The sequence below is a fragment of the Heteronotia binoei genome, unplaced genomic scaffold, assembly GCF_032191835.1.
Source record: "Heteronotia binoei isolate CCM8104 ecotype False Entrance Well unplaced genomic scaffold, APGP_CSIRO_Hbin_v1 ptg001979l, whole genome shotgun sequence".
NCBI lineage: Eukaryota > Metazoa > Chordata > Lepidosauria > Squamata > Gekkonidae > Heteronotia > Heteronotia binoei.
Genome location: NW_026800486.1, coordinates 8,536 through 30,634, shown reverse-complemented (window position 1 = coordinate 30,634; position 22,099 = coordinate 8,536). Strand labels below are relative to the sequence as shown.

Sequence of the window (22,099 nt, the reverse complement as noted above, 5' to 3'; positions counted from 1 at the left end):
TGGGAACCTTTCACGCATTTCTACCACACTTTTGACATTTTTCAAGCACTTCGGGAAAGGAGCACAAAACCAGAACATACAACAACCCTACAAAGCAGGCCGGTGGCATCATCCTCATTCAGAGGCAGAGGGAGGAGACTCATCTCCTGGAGGAGAGGCCAAAATGTGGCTCAGGAGCCACGTGTGGCTCTTTCGCATATATTGTGCCGCTCTCAAAGCCCCCAACGCCCCACTGGCCAGCTTGGAGAAGGCAGGTCTCTCTTTCAATCACTTTGCCAAGCCAAGCCAGCAAGTTTGCTTTCTTTCCACCTCTCCCTCCCCATCTATTTTCCATCCTTCCTTCCATCCTTCCTTCCTTCCATCCCTTCTTCCTTCCTTTCTTCCTTCCTCCTTCCTTCCTTCCTCCCCTTCTCCCTCCCTCCCCATCTATTTTCCTTCCTTCCTCCCTCCCGTCTTTCCTTCCATCCTTCCTTTTCTCCTTCCTCCCTCCCCCTCTCCCTCCCTCCCCCATCTATTTTCCTTCCTTCCTTCCTCCTTCCATTTTTCCTTTCTTCCTTCCTTGCTCCCTCTCTGTCCCTCCATCTATTTTCCTTCCTTCCTTCCTTTCCTTCCTTCCTTCTTCCCCTATCTATTTTCCTTCCTTCCTCCCTCCTTTCCTTCCTTCCTTCCTCTCCCTCCCCCATCTATTTTCCTTCCTTCCTCCCTCCCTCTCCCATCTATTTTCCTTCCTTCTTTCCTTCCTCCTTCCTTTCTTTCCTTCCTTCCTCCCTCCACCTCTCCCTCCTTCCCCCATCTATTTTCCTTCCTTCCTCCTTTCCTTCCTCCCTCCTTTCCTTCCTCCCTCCTTTCCTTCCTTCCTTCCTCCCTCCCCATCTATTTTCCTTCCTTCCTCCCTCACTCCCCCATCTATTTTCCTTCCTTCCTCCTTCCTTCCTCCTTTCCTTCCTCCCTCCTTTCCTTCCTTCCTTCCTCCCCATCTATTTTCCTTCCTCCCTCCTTCCTTCCTTCCTTCCTTCCTTCCTTCCTTCCTTCCTTCCTTCCTTCCTTCCTTCCTTCCTTCCTTCCTTCCTTCCTTCCTTCCTCACACACCTGACATTTATCCTAGGCGGCTCTTACATTAAGCAAGATCTGAGCCAGCCGCTCTCCTGAAGCTTGCAAGCTGTGGAGGAGGCTGCCGACTGACTTGGGAGTCTGCTCTTGAGCCGAAGGACGCCATCAATTCCCTCCTTGGCTTTCTGGGCTCCTCCCCCTCCAGCCCGCCCCCCCCGGGCCCCACCCACCTGATCATGAGATTGGGCACCACCAGCTCGTCCACCAGCTGGGAGAGGCGGCCCCGGACGGCCTGGCGGTTGCGCAGCCGGACGTTCATGGCCACCGACTGCTCCTGCAGCGTCTGGATCTCGCAGCTGATGCTGCTCAGGTCTGACTGGAAGGAGCTCAGCATGGCCTCCATGCGCTGCACAGAAAGAGGCAGCTGGAGAGCAGGGAGTGGCCAGGAAACCCACCCAGGAGGGACCTCCAAGCACTACGGGCGCACTCACCTCCAGGACGGCGTCGCAGGCCGTGATCTGGGTGTGCAAAGAGGCAATGTTCTTGCTCTCCTTGATGTCTGGATAAGGCCGCTAAGGAGAAGCGCTGCTGGGGAGGAGTGCAGAGGGACGCCTCCCCCCCCCCGGCACAGAGAGGATGGGCCCCACCCAAACCACACGCCATGGGGAGACCCAGGCCGAGGCTGAGCTCCTGGACAAATAACGCGAGGAGGTGATGGTGATGATATTGGATTTATACCCCACACTTCACTCTTCATCGCAGAGTGTCAGAGTGTCAGGGAAGGGAGATTGTAGGCCACTCTGATACTCTGTCCTTAAAAGGGCAGCTTCTGGGAGAGCTCTCTCAGCCCCACCCACTTCACAGGGTGTCTGTTGTGGGGGAGGAAGGGAAAGGAGATTGTAGGCCGCTCTGAGCCTCTGTCTTTGAAAGGGCAGCTTCTGGGAGAGTTCTCTCCAGCCCCACCCACCGCACAGGGTGCCTGTTGTGGGGGAGGAAGGTAAGGGAGATTGTAGGCCACTCTGAGACTCTGTCCTTGAAAGGGCAACTGCTGGGAGAGCTCTCTCAGCCCCAGCCACCTCACAGGGTGTCTGTTGTGGGGGAGGAAGGGAAAGGAGATTGTAGGCCACTCTGAGACTCTGTCCTTGAAAGGGCAGCTGCTGTGGGAGCCCTCTCAGCCCCAGCCACCTTACAGGGTGTCTCTTGTGGGGGAGGAAGGGAAAGGAGATTGTAGGCCACTCTGAGACTCTGTCCTTGAAAGGGCAGCTGCTGTGAGAGCCCTCTCAGCCCCAGCCACCTCACAGGGTGTCTGTTGTGGGGGAGGAAGGAAAAGGAGATTGTGAGCCACTCTGAGATTCGCAGTGGAGGGTGGGGTAGAAATCCAGTATCATCATCACCATAAACAAAAAAACCTGGTCATGAGCCCTACCAAACCTGAAACCCTGGCTGTGGCCTGGGGGGGGGAGAGTGTCTGGTTTGGCAGACAGTGACACACACACACCCCTCTTGGCATGGCTTCTGGACAAAGCAGCTCCTCACCCAAAGCCGATTCCCTCCTTCCCCCCTCCTGCCTCCTCAGCTGCGAAGGATACAGTCCTTGATGGAGGCGTTCTCGATCTGCTGCAGCTCCAGCTCCACCTGCTTGGAGTACTGCCTGAGGTCCACCCCCTGCAAGACCAAAGGGAGGGCGGTCACCGTGGCCCCAGCCAAGCAGCCCCGCTCCCTCCACCCGCCCCGTAGATCCCCTTGGTGCTCACCGTCTTCAAGGCTTCTTGCACCAGCGCGTCTTCCAGGTTGGCTTGGATGTGGACTGAAAGAGATAATGAATGATTGATAACGATGCGGTGGCTAAAAAGGCCAATGCGATTTCGGGCTGTATCCACAGAAGCACAGTGTCCAGATCGCGTGATGTGATGGTATCGCTTTACTCTGCTCTGGTAAGACCTCACCTGGAGTCTTGTGCTCAGTTTTGGGCACCACATTTTAAGAAGGATATAGACAAGCTGGAACGGGTCCAGAGGGCGATGAAGATGGTGAGGGGTCTGGAGACCAAGTCCTCTGAGGAAAGGTTGAAGGAGCTGGGGATGTTTAGCCTGGAGAGGAGGCGGCTGAGAGGTGATAGGATCACCATCTTCAAGTACTTGAAAGGCTGTCCCTATAGAGCAGGCGTGGCCAATGGTAGCTCTCCAGATGTTTTTTTGCCTACAACTCTCATCAGCCCCAGCCATTGGCCATGCTGGCTGGGGCTGATGAGAGTTGTAGGCAAAAAAACCATCTGGAGAGCTACCGTTGGCCACCCCTGCTATAGAGGATGGTGTGGAATTGTTTTCTGCGGCCCAGGAAGGTCAGACCAGAACCAACGGGTTGAAATTAAATCAAAAGAGTTTCCGGCTCAACATTAGGAAGAACTTCCTGACCGTTAGAGTGGTTCTTCAGTGGAACAGGCTTCCTCCTTGGGAGGTGGTGGGCTCTCCTTCCTTGGAGGTGTTTAAACAGAGACTAGATGGCCACCTGACAGCAATGAGGATCCTGTGAATTTAGGGGGAGGTGTTTGTGAGTTTCCTGCATTGTGCAGGGGGTTGGACTAGATGACCCTGGAGGTCCCTTCCAACTCTCGGATTCCTGATCGTGAGAGCGGTTCCTCAGTGGAACAGGCTTCCTCCTCGGGAGGTGGTGGGCTCTCCTTCCTTGGAGGTTTTAAACAGAGGCTAGATGGCCACCTGACAGCAATGAAGTTCCTGTGAATTTAGGGGGAGGTGTTTGTGAGTTTCCTGCATTGTGCAGGGGGTTGGACTAGATGGCCCTGGAGGTCCCTTCCAACTCTATGATTCTATGAATTACAAAAACTCATTAGTGCTGCGAACAAATCTCGCTCCCCCTCTGAATTTTGGAATTTCCCCATCTATTGGTCATCTGCCTTCTTATTTATCAACTCTCCATGTTCCAAAATTGTGTGGAGCATTTACCCTCGCTAGATGCAATACAACCCCATCAGCAGTTACCTATGGTAGATATAAAGAAAATCCCACTTTCATTAAGACTATGTAGACATAACTGAAAACAAGTTGACTCATTGTCCCATATTCTTCTTTATTGTCCCCTGCATCAGGGGTGGCCAACGGTAGCTCTCCAGATGTTTTTTTGCCTACAACTCCCATCAGCCCCAGCCAGCATGGCCAATGGCTGGGGCTGATGAGAGTTGTAGGCCAAAAAACATCTGGAGAGCTACCGTTGGCCACCCCTGCCCTACATGATACTCTACGCCTTTGGTTTCTAGATCCAAGTCTGTTCAATATGCCGTCTTCTGAATGATTTGTCATCTGAAATCACTGAAAAGGTTGCTTTATTCTTGAGTGTGGTAACCAGAAGAAGAAGAAGAAGATATTGGATTTATATCCCGCCCTCCACTCCGAAGAGTCTCAGAGCGGCTCACAATCTCCTTTCCCTTCCTCCCCCACAACAGACACCCTGTGAGGTAGATGAAGATATTGGATTTATATCCCGCCCTCCACTCCGAAGAGTCTCAGAGCGGCTCACAATCTCCTTTATCTTCTTCCCCCACAACAGACATCCTGTGAGGTAGATGAAGATATTGGATTTATATCCCGCCCTCCACTCCGAAGAGTCTCAGAGCGGCTCACAATCTCCTTTATCTTCTTCCCCCACAACAGACATCCTGTGAGGTAGATGAAGATATTGGATTTATATCCCGCCCTCCACTCCGAAGAGTCTCAGAGCGGCTCACAATCTCCTTTATCTTCTTCCCCCACAACAGACATCCTGTGAGGTAGATGAAGATATTGGATTTATATCCCGCCCTCCACTCCGAAGAGTCTCAGAGCGGCTCACAATCTCCTTTATCTTCCTTCCCCACAACAGACACCCTGTGAGGTAGATGAAGATATTGGATTTATATCCCGCCCTCCACTCCGAAGAGTCTCAGAGCGGCTCACAATCTCCTTTATCTTCCTCCCCCACAACAGACACCCTGTGAGGTGGGTGGGGCTGGAGAGGGCTCTCACAGCAGCTGCCCTTTCAAGGACAACCTTTGCCAGAGCTATGGCTGACCCAAGGCCATGCTAGCAGGTGCAAGTGGAGGAGTGGAGAATCAAATCCGGTTCTCCCAGATAAGAGTCCGCACACTTAACCACTACACCAAACTGGCTCTCTACACCACACTTAACCACTACACCAAGGATCGTTTGTCCAATATAGCTGCATATGAATGTTTTATATTTCTGTAGCTGGTTATTTGTTTGTTTCTAATCTGATATGTGCCAATAAAGGCTTTTGATTGATCGGAAAGAGAGCGGCACAGGTGAAGGACGGGGAAACCCGCCTCCCCCCGCAGCCTCTCACAGATCCCCTGCAGGGCTGCTGGGCCCACAGCGGGGCTCTCTGCCCTTCCGGGACACAGCAGGGGGCAGCCGGTGCAGAGCCAGCCCAGAGGGGAGGTTGCCAGGCCACAAGCAGCTTTGGGGAGTGAATCAAAGGCTCAGGAAGCCCGACGTGGAGCAGGTTGTAGTGCAGCTATTCCTGCCCCGGGAATGGCAGAGCAGGGGGGAGATCCCTAGCTAGTGTTGCCAGGCCCAACTCAAGAAATATCTGGAGACTTTGAGGGCGGGGCCAGGAGACTTTGTTGGCGGAGAAGGAAGACTTTGTTGGCGGAGCCTGGAGACTTTGGGGCGGAGCAGAGACTTTGTTGGCAGAGCCGGGAGACTTTGGGGGCGGAGCCGGGAGACTTTGGGGCGGAGCAGAGACTTTGTTGGCAGAGCCGGGAGACTTTGGGGGCGGAGCCTGGAGACTTTGGGGCAGAGCAGAGACTTTGTTGGCAGAGCCGGGAGACTTTGGGGGCAGAGCCGGGAGACTTTGGGGCGGAGCAGAGACTTTGTTGGCAGAGCCGGGAGACTTTGGGGGCGGAGCCGGGGGACTTTGGGGCGGAGCCGGGAGACTTTTGTTGGCGGAGCCGGGGGACTCATAAGAACTTCAGAAAAAGTAACTTCAAAATTAGTAGTATCGTGACACGATTCCGGTAAAGTCATGTTTCGATGGCAACTCTTCTTCTGACAAAAATTACTCTTTCTGAAACCTCAACTCAATACATTCAAAATGCATGTCAGTATCCAAGGTAGCAGTTCTCTTAAGCGGCCATAGCCGCAAATAGTAATTCAAACCTGGAGCCAGGGCTCAGAAATTACATAAGAACAGCCATGTTGGATCAGGCCAATGGCCCATCCAGTCCAACACTCTGTGTCACATAAGAACATAAGAGAAGCCATGTTGGATCAGGCCAATGGCCCATCCAGTCCAACACTCTGTGTCACATAAGAACATAAGATAAGCCATGTTGGATCAGGCCAATGCCCCATCCAGTCCAACACTCTGTGTCACACAGTGGCCTATATACACACACACACACACACACACACACACACTGTGGCTAATAGCCACTGATGGACCTCTGCTCCATATTTTTATCCAATCCCCTCTCGAAGGTGGCTATGCTTGCAGCCGCCGCCACCTCCTGTGGCAGTGAATTCCACATGTTAATCACCCTTTGGGTGAAGAAGTACCTCCTTTTATCCGTTTTAACCCGACTGCTCAGCAATTTCAATGAATACCCGCAAGTTCTTTTAAGTGTGAGAAAGGGAGAAAAGTACTTCTTTCTCTACTTTCTCCATCCCATGCATAATCTTGTAAACCTCTCTCATGTCACCCCGCAGTCGACGTTTCTCCAAGCTAAAGAGCCCCAAGCCTTTTAACCTTTCTTCACCAGATGCCAAGTTGCTGGCCAACTACTTACAAACCGCACTGTCAGTTCTCCAAAAAGAGAATTACTATTTGCGGCTATGGCCGCTTAAGAGAACTGCTACCTTCGATACCGACATGGCAAAATATGGACTTTTGGGTCTGTGTTAGTCAGTGGACCAGGCCTTTTACGAGTTGATGTATATAAACTGATTTTGCACGTCATTTTTGTTATCTAACGTACGTTCATAAAGAAGTATCAGCAATTGCTTGCCTCTGCGATATAAACGCTTAATTAGAAGTGCGTTTAAGCAGCCTCACTGTTGTGAGATTCGTGGTCCGTTAGCACGGTTATCTCCTAGCTACCTGAGGATCGGCAGCCGTCCCCAGACCTCTCTTGGGCCCAGCCAGCCTTGCAGAAACACATCACAGGTGGGCAGAAAAGGGAGAGGAGAACTCACTGTCCACTTCGTCCAAGATGAACTCCTCAGAGGTCAGGTCCAGATCACCCAGGTTCAATTGTAGCGTCTCCTCACCGTGACCCTGTTAGGAGGCGGGGGGGTGGGGGGGAACAGGGAGATGAGTCAGGATTAAACCCTCCCTTGAAGGGTGGGGGAGGGAGAGGTGACACGAAAAAGAGGGGGAAACAAGAGAAGCCGTGTTGGGTCAGGCCAATGGTCCATTCAGTCCAACACTCTGTGTCACACGGCGGCCAAAACCCAGGGGCCAGAACTCCAGAAGCCCTCCCACTATTGCTCCCCCCCCACCCTCCCCCAAGCACCAAGAAGACAGAGCATCACTGCCACAGATATAAGAACACACAAGAAGCCATATTGGGTTGGGCCAGTGGCCTCTCCAGTCCAGCACCCAGGGGCCGCCAGGAGGTCCACCAGCAGCCCTCCAGAAGAAGAAGAAGAAGATGATATTGGATTTATATTCCGCCCTCCACTCCGAAGAGTCTCAGAGAGGCTCACAATCTCCTTTCCCTTCCTCCCCCACAACAGACACCCTGTGAGGTGGGTGGGGCTGAGAGGGCTCTCACAGCAGCTGCCCTTTCAAGGACAACCTCTGCCAGAGCTATGGCTGACCCAAGGCCATTCCAGCAGGTGCAAGTGGAGGAGTGGGGAATCAAACCCGGTTCTCTCAGATAAGAGTCCGCACACTTAACCACTACACCAAACTGGCTCTCCATTGGGAGAAGCCCTCCCAATGTTGCCCCCCAAAGCACCAGGAATACAGGACATCACTGCCCCAGACATAAGATGATAACAGAAGCCATGTTGGAGCAAGCCAATAGCCTCTGAAGGACCTCTGCTCTGTATGTTTACCCAATCCCCTCTCGAAGCCGTCTATGCCATTTACTGAATTTCATGCGATACTGACTCTTTGGGTGAAGGAGCACTTGTTTTTGTGTGTCCTAAGCCTACCGCTCATAGATTTCATGGCGTGCTCACCAGTTCTTGTATTGTGGGAAAGGGAGAAAAGATTCAAAAGCAAGATGAGAAAGAGGGTTGAGGGTGATCCTAAAGAGACCTAGTTGGCCCTGAGTAGCCACATCTTGTCAGATCTCAAAAGCTAAGCAGGCCTTGGTTGGTACTTGGATGGAAAAACCCCCCAAGGAAGTCCGCGGTCCCTCCTCAGAGACAGGCAATGGCAAACCTCTGAACATCTCTTATTTTGAAAGTACCACAGGGGTCACCATAAATTGGTGGCAACGTAAAACTACTTTTCGCCTTCTTCACTGGGGAGTCTCAGAGTGGCTTACAATCTCCCTTCCTTTCCTCTCCCCACAGCAGACGTCCTGTGAGGTAGGTGGGGCTGAGAGAGCTCTGACAGAAACTGCTCTTAAGAGGAACAGCTCTGAGAGAACTGTGGTTTGCTTAAAGTCACCCAGCAGATGCAAGCGGAGGAGTGGGGAATTGAACCTGGTCCTCCCAGATAAGAATTTGCACACTTAACAACTACACCAAACTGGCTCTCTGGGAGGCAGGCCCTGTCTCAATTGCTCTTCAGATGAGCCATCCTCTGTCTCCCTCCCTTTTTTAATGTTTAATGTTAATGTAACCTTGTCTTTTGTATAAGGGAAACTGAATGATGTTGTTAGCCGCCCTGAGCCTGCTCCGGCGGGGAGGGCGGGATATAAATAAAATTACCTACCTACCTACCTTCCCCCTTTTACCCACCCACTGCCCTTCCATTTAGACAGAAAAGGAAAGGTCCCCTGTGCAAGCACCAGTCGTTTCCGACTCTGAGGTGACGTTGCTTTCACAAAGTTTTCACAGCAGACTTTACGGGGAGGTTTGCCATTGCCTTCCCCAGTCTTTTCCACTTCCCCTCCCCCCCCAGCAAGCTGGGTATTCATTTTACCCACCTCGGAAGGATGGAAGGCTGAGTCAACCTTGGACCGGCTACCTGAACCAGCTTTTGCTGGGATAGAACTCAGGTCGTGAGCAGAGAGTTCAGATCACAGTACTGCAGTACTGCTGCTTTACCACTCTGCGCCACGGGGCATTTAGACAACAGACAGGTAAAACATCTAGATACCACAAATCTATTTTCCATTGTAAATACTTCCAAGCTCCAACTCTGGGTTGGGGAATTCCTGGGAATTTGGGGGGGGTAGACAGAAACCGCAGCATTCGCTGAAGACAGATTCAGGTGGGCAGCTGCGTTGATCTGACGCAACAGAACAAAGTCTGAGTCCAGCGGCCCACCTTTAAGACCCACCAAGTTTTATTCAAGGGATAAGCTTTTGCAGGCCTCATTTTGGGCAGGAGCTCACAGGAACGGAGCTGCACAACGCCTAAACTGTACTGTGCCTTTTCTTTCTTACTCCCCTCCCCCTCAAAAAATACTTGCTTCTGGGCTCCGTTGTTCAAGCCCCCTGTGAGAATTTTGCTGAACTTTTAAGATTTGACAAACTTTCTAATATTTTCCCCCACAAAAAAAAAAACCCGGGGAAATAACTAAAACATAGAAAGTAGACAGATGCAGGGATCATTTTGTAGAAAAACAGGCGGTGGGGCACATTAGCATAACTCGTTAGCAATATGCTGCCCCCCACCAACCAAAAGCAACCCGACACAAGAAAGGAGAGCCCCGGGGGAGCGGTGCCTGCTTGGGCTGCCTAGAGATCCAGCCAGCCCAAGCAGGCCTCGCTCACCTGGGGCTCTCCTTAACAAACCCACCCCCCCACAGTCAAAAGGCCAGAAAAACCACCTGCTGTCCAAAATCACATAAAAAGTGGATAAAGGGTGGCATGGACTTCTCCAGGAGTTAATGAGGGCTGCTGGGGGTGTGGCAAAGCCCCAGGTGGCTGGCTGGTTGCCCGCTCTCCTAATCCAGGGATTCTTATGCAGCTGCACCTACTATTCAATGGGCGAAGTAGGCGGAGAGGAGAAGGAGGGGGAAACCTCAGAAAGTTCAAGAGCTGCACTCCTGTGAGCTCCTGCTGAATTCAAGACCTGGACAGATGGAAATCTTCATCATGCCCCTGTGGCCACATACTTTGAAATCAATTTAAAAGTATCATGGGAGTGAGGCTTCATTACGGCAGTTATACTCCAAGAAGCATTTCAAGGGAGATGCTGAGCTGATGGGATTTAGCCCACCTTCCAGTGACGTCAGGGGGCTTGGGGCAGATGCAAATGAGTTGTGCTAATGAGCTCCGGCACCTCTTTTTCCTGCAAAATGGCCCCTGAGCTTTTGCGCGCATGCAGCCTGGAATAAGCCGCTGCCCTGGACCCCTCCTTCAGCCAGGACAGACCACCCGCCCCCTTGCCCATTTTGCAACAGCTGGTTCCCACCCCTCTCCCATTCTTCTGCAGGGACCGGAAGTGGGGGCATCCCAGGGACCGGAAGTGGGGCAGGTGCGTGGCCCTCACCGCTCCGCCCGCCGCCACCTCCTCGTCCTCCATCTCGTTCGGCCGCAGCTGCTGCCTTCGCCGCTCCTCCTCGGGACCGGCGGCGACCATCATGGCTCCGTCCCCGGTTCCCTCGTCCTCGTCCTCGACGACATCCGGAAGCTCCCGAAAAGGAACTTCCGATTGGAAGGCTAAACAAAGGAGTGGGACTACATGTCCCAGAATGCCCCGCGGTGTCAGTCAGGACAGGGCGGAAGTGGCTATTAGAAATTGAGCTTTCTCAGGGCAGGGAAAGGTGGAAGCTCCATCCTCGTTGGAGCTCCAAAGGAAAGGGGAAAATTCCATTCTAGGCAAGGTCGGAACTGGATTCAAATTCGTCTTGACGCCGGGTTATAATCTTCCCGGAACTCTAAGCGTCGTTTCTTGTTTTCCATACGGACGTTTTAGGACAGCGCACAAGTCCATAAGAACGTTATACAAGCATGGAGCCTTTTCCACCATACCGGAAGTGCCAAAGAGTCTAAACCGGAAGAGTCTAAGATTGGTTCCAGAAGGCCGGAAGTTGTCCTTCAGTGGGTGGGATGTATAACTAGACCGCGGCGCCGGCCGACTTCCTTTTCCGGTTAGCGCTGCAGCGAGAGGGGAGTCCGCAGCCATGGTAGGTGGAGGCCCGGGAGGGGGGACCGGAGGAATCCGCCGCCATCCGCCTCAGGCGTCGCGGGGAGAGGGAAGGCGGGGGCTCTGGCCCGGAGGGGGCCGCTGGAGCCTCCTGCCTGGCCGGGTATTGGCCTCCCGACCGGCTCTCCCAGGCCCGGGGGCGGCGATCCCTTTGCCCGCGCTTTTTCTGCCGTGCCTGGGAGACCCGCAGCTGGAGGTGGAGGGGGGTGGCTTCCCTGGTGGATTTATGCCTGCTGGGTAGCTGTTATGGGACGGGGAAATGCTGCTCTGGTGGATTTCTGCCTGTTTGGGAGCTCTTAGGAGGTGGAATGCTGCCCTGGTGAATTTCTGCCTGTTTGGGAGCTCTTAAGAGATGGAATGCTGCCCTGGTGGATTTCTACCTTCTTGGTGGCTGCTAAGGGGAAGGGAGAAATGCTGCCCTGGTGGATTTCTGCCTGTTTGGTAGCTCTTAGGAGGTGGAATGCTGCCCTGGTGGATATCTACCTCCTTGGTGGCTGCTAAGGGGAGGGGAGAAATGCTGCCCTGGTGGATTTCTGCCTGTTTGGTAGCTCTTAAGAGATGGAATGCTGCCCTGGTGGATTTTTACCTTCTTGGTGGCTGCTAAGGGGAAGGGAGAAATGCTGCCCTGGTGTATTTCTACCTCCTTGGTGGCTGCTAAGGGGAGGGGAGAAATGCTGCTCTGGTGGATTTCTGCCTGCTTGGTAGCTCTTAGGAGGTGGAATGCTGCCCTGGTGGATTTCTACCTCCTTGGTGGCTGCTAAGGGGAGGGGAGAAATGCTGCCCTGGTGGATTTCTTCCTGTTTGGTAGCTCTTAGGAGGTGGAATGCTGCCCTGGTGGATTTCTACCTTCTTGGTGGCTGCTAAGGGGAAGGGAGAAATGCTGCCCTGGTGGATTTCTGCCTGCTTGATAACTGTTAAGGGGGAGGTGAAATTGCAGCCCTGATGGATCATTTTTGTCTCTTTAGTAGCTCTGAAGGGGGAGGGTGAATGCTGCCCTGGTGGATTTCTGCCTGCTTGGTAGCTCTTAAGGGGATAGCAGTTTTTTTGTCTTTCAGTCAAAATGTGCAAAGCCATTTATAGGCCCGGCTTTTTGAACCTTGCAACAGCCCTGTGGGGGCGGGTCATTTCAGCGCTGCCCAATGAGGGGAGGAGGGAAGCGCTCAAAGGCTGGTGGAGGTTGGTGCTCTTCAGCAGCCCCCATTGGCCGGAGGGGCCATGATGTGCTGGGAGGGACCGCCTTGTCTACGAGCCAGTAGACTGACTTCTTAGCGCGGCCAGCCTTTCAGGGTTGTTGTGTGTGCAAGCCCTGGGCACTGGTCGGCCTTGAGTTCGGTAAGGCAGCTCTTCCAGAAAGAGAGGAGTTTCTTTGGACAGGAATGAGTTTGTGTCCCCATTGTGTGCTCTAGCGAAACGTGAAGACGGGATATTGATTGGTTATTCTTTATTTATAACCCGCTCTTCCCTCAACGGGCTCGGTCCAGGTATAGTTTCCTTTGTTGCCTGGGGTTTAAGAGGTTTCCTGGGAATTTTGAAGCCAGGGGGAGATTTGGGGTTTACAACTTGGTGCATAAAATTCTTGTATTTATGGGAACGGGAATTTGTGTTTGTGCAATTTTAGGAGTACAAGTGTCTTACAAGGAAAACTGCAGGTATGCCAAATTGTTAAGGGGAAAAAAAAATCACAAAGTGTGGCCTTTGCTATTGCAGCGCAAGTACTTAATTGTTGCCCGCTGAAGAGGTAGGGAAAAAAATAAACACTGAAGGCAGAAAACCATTTCTGTAGCAAACAAAAAAAGGTGTATTTGGATGCTAACATAAACTTTGTGACATGGAAAATGCCAAATTATTATATAACAAATTGAACATATGAAGCTGCCTTATACTGAATCAGACTGTCGGTCCATCCAAGTCAGTCTTGTCTTCTCAGACTGGCAGCGGCTCTCCACTGAGCCACCGTCCCTCCCCAAAGGTGAACATATGAAGCTGCCTTATACTGAATCAGACCCTTGGTCCATCAAAGTCAGTATTGTCTTCTCAGACTGGCAGCAGCTCTCCAGGGTCTCCAGCTGAGGTTTTTCACACCTATTTGCCTGGACCCTTTTTTGGAGATGCCGGGGATTGAACCTGGGACCTCCTGCTTCCCAAGCAGATGCTCTGCCACTGAGCCACCGTCCCTCCCCAAATTATCATTCTTTGCTTTATATTTAAGCAAAACCATCTTGATTATGACTGCTGAGAGGGGGGATATAAAGTTGTGCACGGGGAGACAAAATGCTAGGCAGTCAACCTCTGAATCCCAGAGTCAGGAGGCAGCATCAGGGGAAGGCCTCAGCCTCCATGCCGTGTTGGCCACTGTGTGAGACAGGATGCTGGACTAGATAGACCCTTCCTGGTCTGACCCAGCAGGGCTGTTCTGATGTTCTTCTCAGGGGAAGGCCTTGGCCTCTCTGCCCTGTTGTTGGCCCTCCAACAACTAGTTGGAGAGCTAGTTTGGTGTAGTGGTTAAGTGTGCGGACTCTTATCTGGGAGAACCGGGTTTGATTCCCCACGCCTCCACTTGCACCTGCTGGAATGGCCTTGGGTCAGCCATAGCTCTGGCAGAGGTTGTCCTTGAAAGGGCAGCTGCTGTGAGAGCCCTCTCCAGCCCCACCCACCTCACAGGGTGTCTGTTGTGGGGGAGGAAGGTAAAGGAGATTGTGAGCCGCTCTGAGACTCTTCGGAGTGAAGGGCGGGATATAAATCCAATATCTTCTTCTTCCAGAGGAACTGGTTGGCCACTGTGTGAGGCAGGAGGCTGGACTAGATGGACCCTCCCTGGTCTGACCCAGCCTCGGCCTCTCTGCCCTGTTGCTGGCCCTCCAGAGGAACTGGGTTGGCCACTGTGTGAGACAGGAGACTGGACTAGATGGACCCTCCCTCGTCTGACCCAGCAGGGCTCTTCTGCTGTTCTTCTCAGTGGAAGGCCTCGGCCTCTCTGCCCTGTTGTTGGCCCTCCAGAGGAACTGGCTGGCCACTTTGTGAGGCAGGAGGCTGGACTAGATGGACCCTCCTTGGTCTGACCCAGCAGGGCTCTTCTGATGTTCTTTCAGAGGAAGGCCTCATCCTATATGCCCTGTTGTTGGCCCTCCAGAGGAACTGGCTGGCCACTGTGTGAGACAGGAGGCTGGACTAGGTGGACCCTCCCTGGTCTGATCCAGCAGGGCTCTTCAGATATTCTTCTCAGAGGAAGGTCTCAACCTCCCTGCCCTGTTGTTGGCTCTCCAGAGGAACTGGTTGGCCACTGTGTGAGACAGGAGGCTGGACTAGATGGACCCTCACTGGTCTGACTCAGCAGGGGTCTTTTGATGTCCTGAGTAAAACCCAGGGTTCCTAAGGGGATATGCAGATGCTTAGCAGGCAGACTAGACTTCCATCTTGATAACTCATTGAATGCCCAAAGCAAACTTCCAAGGCTCAAAAGCAGCCCGTGTTTGCAGTTACAAAGATAATAAATTGCTATTTCTTCATCTACACTGGCGGTTGGTTTACGAGAGATTATGAAGCTTTGTAAGAATATTTGCATGCCTCTGATCAAAATCTTAAATTGATTTATGACGGGCACTAGGGATTGACGGGCGTGGGTTTGGGGTGGGGTGTCTGGTGAGTAGGAAGAAGAGAAGGAAGCAGGGAGAGGGGAGGGGCGATAGAGGCAGGTAGGGAAGGAAAAGAAGAAATGGGGGGGGGGGATACAGAAGAAAATGAGATGCTCCCTGCAGTTCCTTTGGGGTCCCCCCCCCTGCTTTCCACGGGGTAATACTGAGGATTGTCTTGACATGTGTTGAATACCATGTGGGGAAGTCTGGATTTAGGTGGCTCAAGCAAGTGAGCCCAGGGGCACCGGAGGGTGGTAGTTTACAAGCCCTTGGCACAGACGCTTGAGCGGGGATTGCAGTATTTTCTTGTGTTTGCTGAGCCGGCCTGGTCCCTTCTTTCCCACAGTCTCTCGTGATCCCAGAGAAGTTCCAGCACATCCTCCGAGTCCTCAACACCAATATCGATGGGCGGCGGAAGATCGCCTTCGCCATCACGGCCATCAAGGTCAGGGAGGGGCCAGTGGGGGGGGGCTGGTGCTGAGCGACCTTAGAGGCTGGGGTGGCTGCCTTCTGCTGGCACTTTGTACCTTTTCATATTTTGAGTAGTTTTGAAGTAAATAAGCATCAATATGAATATACAATTACGGAAACAAATTAATACAGTCACAGATATTTCCATACATATAATAAATATCCCAGAAGGACATAGTTATATAGATGCAACAAGGAACGGAAAGGTCCCCTGTGCAAGCGCCAGTCGTTTCCGACTCTGGGGTGACGTTGCTTTCACAACGTTTTCACAGTAGGCTTTTGACGGGGTGGTTTGCCATTGCCTTCCCCAGTCCTCTACGCTTTCCCCCCAGCAAACTGGGTCCTCATTTTACTGACCTCGGAAGGATGGAAGGCTGAGTCAACCTTGGGCCAGCTACCTGAATCCAGCTTCCACTGGGATCGAACTCCGGTCGTGAGCAGAGAGTTCAGACTGCAGTGCTGCTGCTTTGCCACTCTGCGCCACGGGGCCGCTGAGACGCAACAAGATACGATGACTAATTTAAAACAGTATCTCTTTCCATGGAGAGAGGTCAGGATCTACGCAAAGTTAAAATTAAAGCAATAATTCTTGTATCAAGTCATAGACAATCAAGAGAAACATATATTGCTATAAAACAAGAAAATAGTAATAAGGTATTGATATGTCTATCGATACATCTCTTGATTTGAGCGTTTAACTAGCTATAGTCTACACAGATGAAGAAGATGATGATATTGGATTTATATCCCGCCTTCCACTCCAAAGAGTCTCAGAACGGCTTACAATCTCCTTTATCTCCCTCCCCCACAACGGACGCCCTGTGAGGTGAGTGGTGCTGAGAGGGCTATCAGCAGCTGCACTTTCAAGGATAACCTCTGCCAGAGCTATGGCTGACCCAAGGCCTTTCCAGCAGCTGCAAATGGAGGAGTGGGGAATCAAACCCGGTTCTTCCAGATAACAGAGCTCTGGCTGACCCGAGGCCATTCCAGCAGCTGCAAGTGGAGGAGTGGGGAATCAAACCCAGTTCTCCCAGATAAGAGATCTCTGACAGACCCAAGGCCATTCCAGCAGGTGCAAGTGGAAGAGTGGGGAATCAAACCCGGTTCTCCCAGAGAAGAGAGCTCTGGCTGACCCAAGGCCATTCCAGCAGCTGCAAGCGGAGGAGTGGGGAACCAGACCCGGTTCTCCCAGATAAGAGTCTGCACACTTAACGACTACACCAAACTGGCTCTCCACTCCAAATTATTCCAAAGTTACTCTTAGGTAATTACTATTAGGTGTGGACCACGACTAGCACAGTAAAAGAAAAAAAAAAGGTAGATCAAGAAGAGGAAAGGAAAGAACAAATTCTAAGTAAAGAAGCTCAAGAAATTCTGGCTCGTGTGGTTGAATGTCCTTTGGCACTTTGTCACAGCAACAGATCGAACGTCTGCTTTTGCGGTCCTTCCTGTGTGGGGAGATCTCACTGAAGGGCGTAGGGGGGGAAGGAGAGAATGCCGTTTGGTCCTGGCTCCCTCCTTGCCGCAGCCTGGCTTCTCCGCTCCCAAGCCGACCCTCTCCGAGCGCCGTGTTGCGTCTGCCTCGATCGCTCATCCAGGCACTCCCGCCAGTTCCTGAGACGCAGCTGCGTTTGGGCTGGGATCCCAGAGCCACAGGGAGTGTCTCCTCGCCAGCCACTTGAGGCCAGGTGTTGGCACGCTGCCCAAGGCACACAGTGTTCGTTGGCAGATGCTCTGAGGCTCCCAAGGCGGCAGGGTGGGAGCTGCTGAGCTGCTGCAGCTACACTGGTTGCCTGTCTGTTTCCAGACACCTTTCAAAGCCCTAAACGGTCTGCGGCTGCCACGTCTGAGGGAGCTCTCACGGTTAACCCCCTTTGGCTCCTGGGTCCCCAAGAGATCTGCTGGGCTGCCACCAGGACAAGGGCCTTTTCCGCATTGGCCCCGTCTTGGCAGGAAGCCTTGCCGGCCGGGCTTGCACAGGACTTGCAAGTCAGTCTTGTTCCGGGAGGCCTTTGTCTGTTTCAGTGCACCGATGGAGAGGTGGGGTGTTTGGAATCAGCTGGAATCACAGGCACCATTCCAGTTACAGAGCGCAGATTCTGATCTCAGGAGCCAGTTTGGTGTAGTGGTGAAGTGTGCGGACTCTTATCTGGGAGAACCGAGTTTTATTCCCCACTCCTCCACTTGCACCTGCTGGAATGGCCTTGGGTCAGCCATAGCTCTGGCAGTTGTCCTTGAAAGGGCAGCTGCTGTGAGAGCCCTCTCCAGCCCCACCCACCTCACAGGGTGTCTGTTGTGGGGGAGGAAGGGAAAGGAGATTGTGAGCCGCTCTGAGACTCTTCGGAGTGGAGGGCGGGATATAAATCCAATATCTTCTTCTTCATTCTACTATGGGGACTGTCATTCCAGTCCTAGAACAGTTCTGCTAATCCCAGGAGCGGTCATTCCACTCTGCGTCCTGTAATTTCAGTCCCAGAGCACTGAGCCAATTCCCAGGGGTTACCATTCAACTGTGTGACCTGCCTTTCCAGCCCCAGCACAGATTCTCTTCCTATGGACTGTCATTCCACCCTGGGGGCTGTCATTCCAGTCCCAGGATGCTTCTGCTACTCGGGCTGCGATGCTACAAGGAGGGATCCAGGAAAGCTGGGTGCTGCCCCCCCCCCGCCCCGCTAGGACCAAACGGCATTCTCTCCCTCCTGAAACGGGTCCACCCCACTCGCTTCTCTATATTGCAGGGGTGGCCAACGGTGGCTCGCCAGATGTTTCCTTTGCCTACAACTCCCATCAGCCCCAGCCAGCGTGGCCAGTGGCTGGGGCTGCTGGGAGTTGTAGGCAAAGAAACACCTGGAGAGCTACCGTTGGCCACCCCTGCAATATTGTATTGATTATTTATGAACGGCTGGTGTCTTATTTTATTTCTTTTTTGCATTATGTATTTTTATATCTGGTTATTGATTTATTGTCTTAATCTGCCCTGGACTTTAGGGAAAGGGCAGAATGGAGATTTAATGAATAAATAAATAATAACAATAAGTGAAGTGGAAGAGGAGGTGGGGAGGGTGCTGGCGTTTTCTTCAGGTTGACCAGTGCTGGTGGAGAAGCCTGTGGGGCCTTGTATTTGGGGAAGGGGGCCTTCCTAACACCCAGTTGAACAATCCCCTACTCCCCTGCTCATCTTTCGGCTTCTGTTCCCCACAGGGTGTGGGCAGGCGTTACGCCCATGTGGTGCTGAGGAAGGCAGACATTGACTTGACCAAGAGAGCCGGGGAGCTCACTGAAGACGAGGTAAGAGCCCCCCCACCCCTTTTCCTTTAAAGTGCCCTCTCCTGGAACGGCCAGCATGGTCAGATCATGGAAGCTAAGCAGAGATCTGGCTAGTATTTGGAAGGGCAGCCTCCAAGGAATACCAGGGTCACAGAATCCTAGAGTTGGAAGGGACCTCCAGGGTCCTCTAGTCCAACCCCCTGCACAATGCAGGAAACTCACAAACACCTCCCCCTAAATTCACAGGATCTTCATTGCTGTCAGATGGCCATCCAGCCTCTGTGTAAAAACCTCCAAGGAAGGAGAGCCCACCACCTCCCAAGGAGGAAGCCTGTTCCACTGAGGAACCACTCTAGAATCATAGAATCCTCAAGTTGCGCAGGTGGTTGGACTAGATGACCCTGGAGGGCCCTTCCAATTCTAGGATTCCTCACCATTAGAGCAGTTCCTCAGTGGAACAGGCTTCCTCGGGAGTTGGTGGGCTCTCCTTCCTTGGAGGTTTTTCAACAGAGGCTAGAAGGCCACCTGACAGCAAGGAAGATCTTATGAATTTAGGGGAATGTATTTGTGAGTTTCCTGCATTGTGCAGAGGGTTGGACTAGATGACCTTGGGGGTCCCTTCCAACTCTAGGATTCCTGACAGTTAGAGCGGTTCCTTAGTGGAACAGGCTTCTTCCTCGGGAGGTGGTGGGCTCTCCTTCCCTGGAGTTTTTTAAACAGAGGCCAGATGGCTCTCTGACAGCAATGAGGATCCTGTGAATTTAGGGGGAGGGGTTTGTGAGTTTCCTGCATTGCAGGGGGTTGGACTAGATGACCCTGGAGGTCCCTTCCAACTCTAGGATTCTTTATATTGTCAGATATATTATTCTAGTACACGTTGAGTCTCTTGTCTTGTTGAGTCTTTGGAGAGCCATTGCCTATTGGGGCGGGATTTGGCACCTTTCTCGTTGACGTTCTGAGCACGTGTCAAGACAGAGTGTTCCGGAAGTCTGCCCCTGGTTTAAGCAGTGCACATGGGCAAACGTCTCTGTGGACTTTCAGGGGCCTGGAGAGCTGGCAGGAGGAAGTGGTCCAAGAGAGGGGATCCTCTGAGGGATGAGTCGGAAGCTTGCCTGGTTCCAGGGCCCCTTCCCTCCTTCTTTCCCTTCCCAGAGGAGTCCAGCCAGGCTTCAGTGGTTGTAGCTCGGGCCAGACGGCCTCTCGCTCACGGTGGTCTCTGCTGCCCCCTGCAGGTGGAGCGTGTCATCACCATCATGCAGAACCCCCGCCAGTACAAAATCCCCGACTGGTTCCTCAACCGGCAGAAGGACGTCAAGGACGGGAAGTACAGCCAGGTGAGAGTACAGGCAGGCTCGAAGGCCGGGCTGTCCGGGGAAAGGCCGAGCAAGCTGGGTACATTCAACTTTTTTTGGCGCGGGGGTGAAACGCTGAGCCCGGGTGGGGAGTCGATTTGGGGTGGGGAACATTCTAAGGGCTTTGTCTGCCTGCAGTGCTCTCTCCTCGGAGGCTCCTGAGAGTGGGCAGTGGTCTCTCACCCCCGGGCAAAGAATCCGCCTCAGGGGCTGGCTGTGGGCATTCGGGGGCTGTGTCCTTCTCCTCTGCTGAAGCCTCCCGCTCCCTCCCCCTTTCGCAGGTTTTAGCCAACGGGCTGGATAACAAGCTGCGTGAGGACTTGGAGCGTCTGAAGAAGATCCGGGCCCACCGAGGCCTGCGTCACTTCTGGGGGTGAGAACGGGAACAGTGGAGTGGGGGGGGGCTGATGGCACGGGACGTGGCCCTTTTGTTCGTTTGCTCTCTGTTGACCCCCCTTTTTTCCCCCTTTCAGCCTGCGGGTCAGGGGTCAGCACACCAAAACCACCGGCCGCCGTGGCAGAACCGTCGGCGTCTCCAAGAAGAAGTAGAAACTCTTTATGCACGAGTAAAAAAAAAAGTGGCATTCTCCGCTCTGTGGCCTCGTCCTTGCTGGGGTGGGGAGGCGTATCTGCTGGCGTGCTCTGGGTCCGAGAGGCTTAAGAATATACAGCACACTGACTTGCAATCAAAAAGGCCAACGCCATGCTGGGAATTATTAGGAAGGGAATGGAAAACAAATCAGCCAGTATCATAATGCCCCTGTATAAATCGATGGTGCAGTCTCATTTGGAGTACTGTGTGCAATTCTGGTCGCCGCACCTCAAAAAGGATACTATAGCATTGAGGGGTTCATGGAGACGCTGGGGCTTCCCTAGCAGGTTGCCCCAGCCAAGGCCTGGTATCTGGGGTACATTTTGCCCCCCCCCCCCCACACACACACACACTCCAAAGTGGCTGGATCTGAATCGGCTGGGAAGGGAAGGCTCAATGAATTGGACCCCCTGGTCTAATCTTTTTGAAACTTGGAGGGTGTTTTGGGGCGAGGAACTGGATGCTATGCTGCTAATTTGGTGCCTCTACCTCAAAAAATCAGCCGCCACCCCCCCCCCCCCCCCCGAGCCCCAGATACGGATCAATTTTCCATTATATCCTATGGGAATCAGTCCAGCAGACGGTGCAATAAAAATCCATCGTGACACTGTCTTTAATAGCTGGCAGGGCAGGCTGAAGATCAGTAGGAGAAGCTCCAGCGCCGCCTTTGATGCTGGGAAGAGCTGCATCGGTGAGACTTCTGACTGCTGAGTGACATTTCAAGAGGGGGGCCAGGGACTGTGGGCTGCCCCATGGTAGGGCTGGGGAGTCCCAGGAGGAGACAAAGGGAGTGGGAGAGATGCGGGTGGGTGGCCGTGTGGGAGCCAAGGGGTTAAGGCGCAGAAGGAAGCCTCCGTGACGTCAGACCCCTTCCTGGAGACAGGAAATGGGGGTTCCAGCCCCCCCATTGTGTTCTTTCCTCCCCTGGGAGAGCCGAAGTTCTGCTGGGGAAGGGAGGGGAGAACAGGACAACCAGCAGCTTGGGCTCTGGGTTCCAGGAGCTGGATGCTTCTCAGATATTTGTGGGGGGGGGGGGGTGATTCCTGGTGAGGATCTTGCCTGAAGCTGGGGAGGACAGAGTTCAGTTCTCTCCCCCTCCCCTGCCCTCTCCCCACACACTGTGGGAGAGTTGCCCGCCTGCAGAATATGCCAGGTTTCATCCTGGTGTTATCAGTGACGAGGTTCTATACCCCCCTTGGGTATAGAGCCCTGGGCTCTCTCCAGCCCCACGGAATGAGCCCAATTCTTCTGCTGTATCCACTCCTCCTTTTCCATTTCTCTCTTGCCTCAAGTTCCCACACCCAGCTCCCGATGGTCTTCTGGATCCTGCTCCCAAGTTTCCTCCAGCAGCCCTCTTCCCCAGAGGGAAGAAACCCCATTTTGTCATGGCTGCCAACAAGCCTGGAGAAAAAAAAACCTTTAAATGGAGTCTGGAAGGGTGGGAATGGA

The 22,099-nt window shown here is 53.0% G+C and overlaps 2 protein-coding genes across 2 annotated transcripts; one reads left to right on the top strand and one right to left on the bottom strand.

Annotated features, from left to right (window-relative positions):
* Positions 1–1,276: 1,276 nt before the first annotated feature.
* Positions 1,277–11,315, bottom strand: LOC132565923 (vacuolar protein sorting-associated protein 52 homolog; the record flags this gene model as incomplete). Its single annotated transcript, XM_060230545.1, has 7 exons — positions 11,162–11,315; positions 10,680–10,849; positions 7,257–7,338; positions 2,805–2,857; positions 2,640–2,715; positions 1,542–1,609; positions 1,277–1,456 (listed from the first exon to the last, which is right to left on the bottom strand). Coding segments are annotated over exons 1-7 (783 nt in total), but the record flags the coding sequence as incomplete, so codon positions are not given.
* Positions 10,921–20,647, top strand: LOC132565921 (small ribosomal subunit protein uS13). Its single transcript, XM_060230544.1, has 6 exons — positions 10,921–11,316; positions 15,315–15,413; positions 18,641–18,727; positions 19,939–20,040; positions 20,340–20,431; positions 20,532–20,647. Exons 1-6 carry the CDS (start codon positions 11,314–11,316, stop codon positions 20,605–20,607), a joined length of 459 nt encoding a protein of 152 aa, XP_060086527.1. The 5' UTR covers positions 10,921–11,313; the 3' UTR covers positions 20,608–20,647.
* Positions 20,648–22,099: the final 1,452 nt, after the last annotated feature.

What these genes read in the sequence shown, in the direction of transcription:
- LOC132565921 (XM_060230544.1), top strand. An exon ending in TCGCCATCACGGCCATCAAG is followed by an intron (nt 15,414 to 18,640) that starts GTCAGGGAGGGG and finishes TGTTCCCCACAG; the next exon opens with GGTGTGGGCAGGCGTTACGC. An exon ending in GGCCTGCGTCACTTCTGGGG is followed by an intron (nt 20,432 to 20,531) that starts GTGAGAACGGGA and finishes TCCCCCTTTCAG; the next exon opens with CCTGCGGGTCAGGGGTCAGC.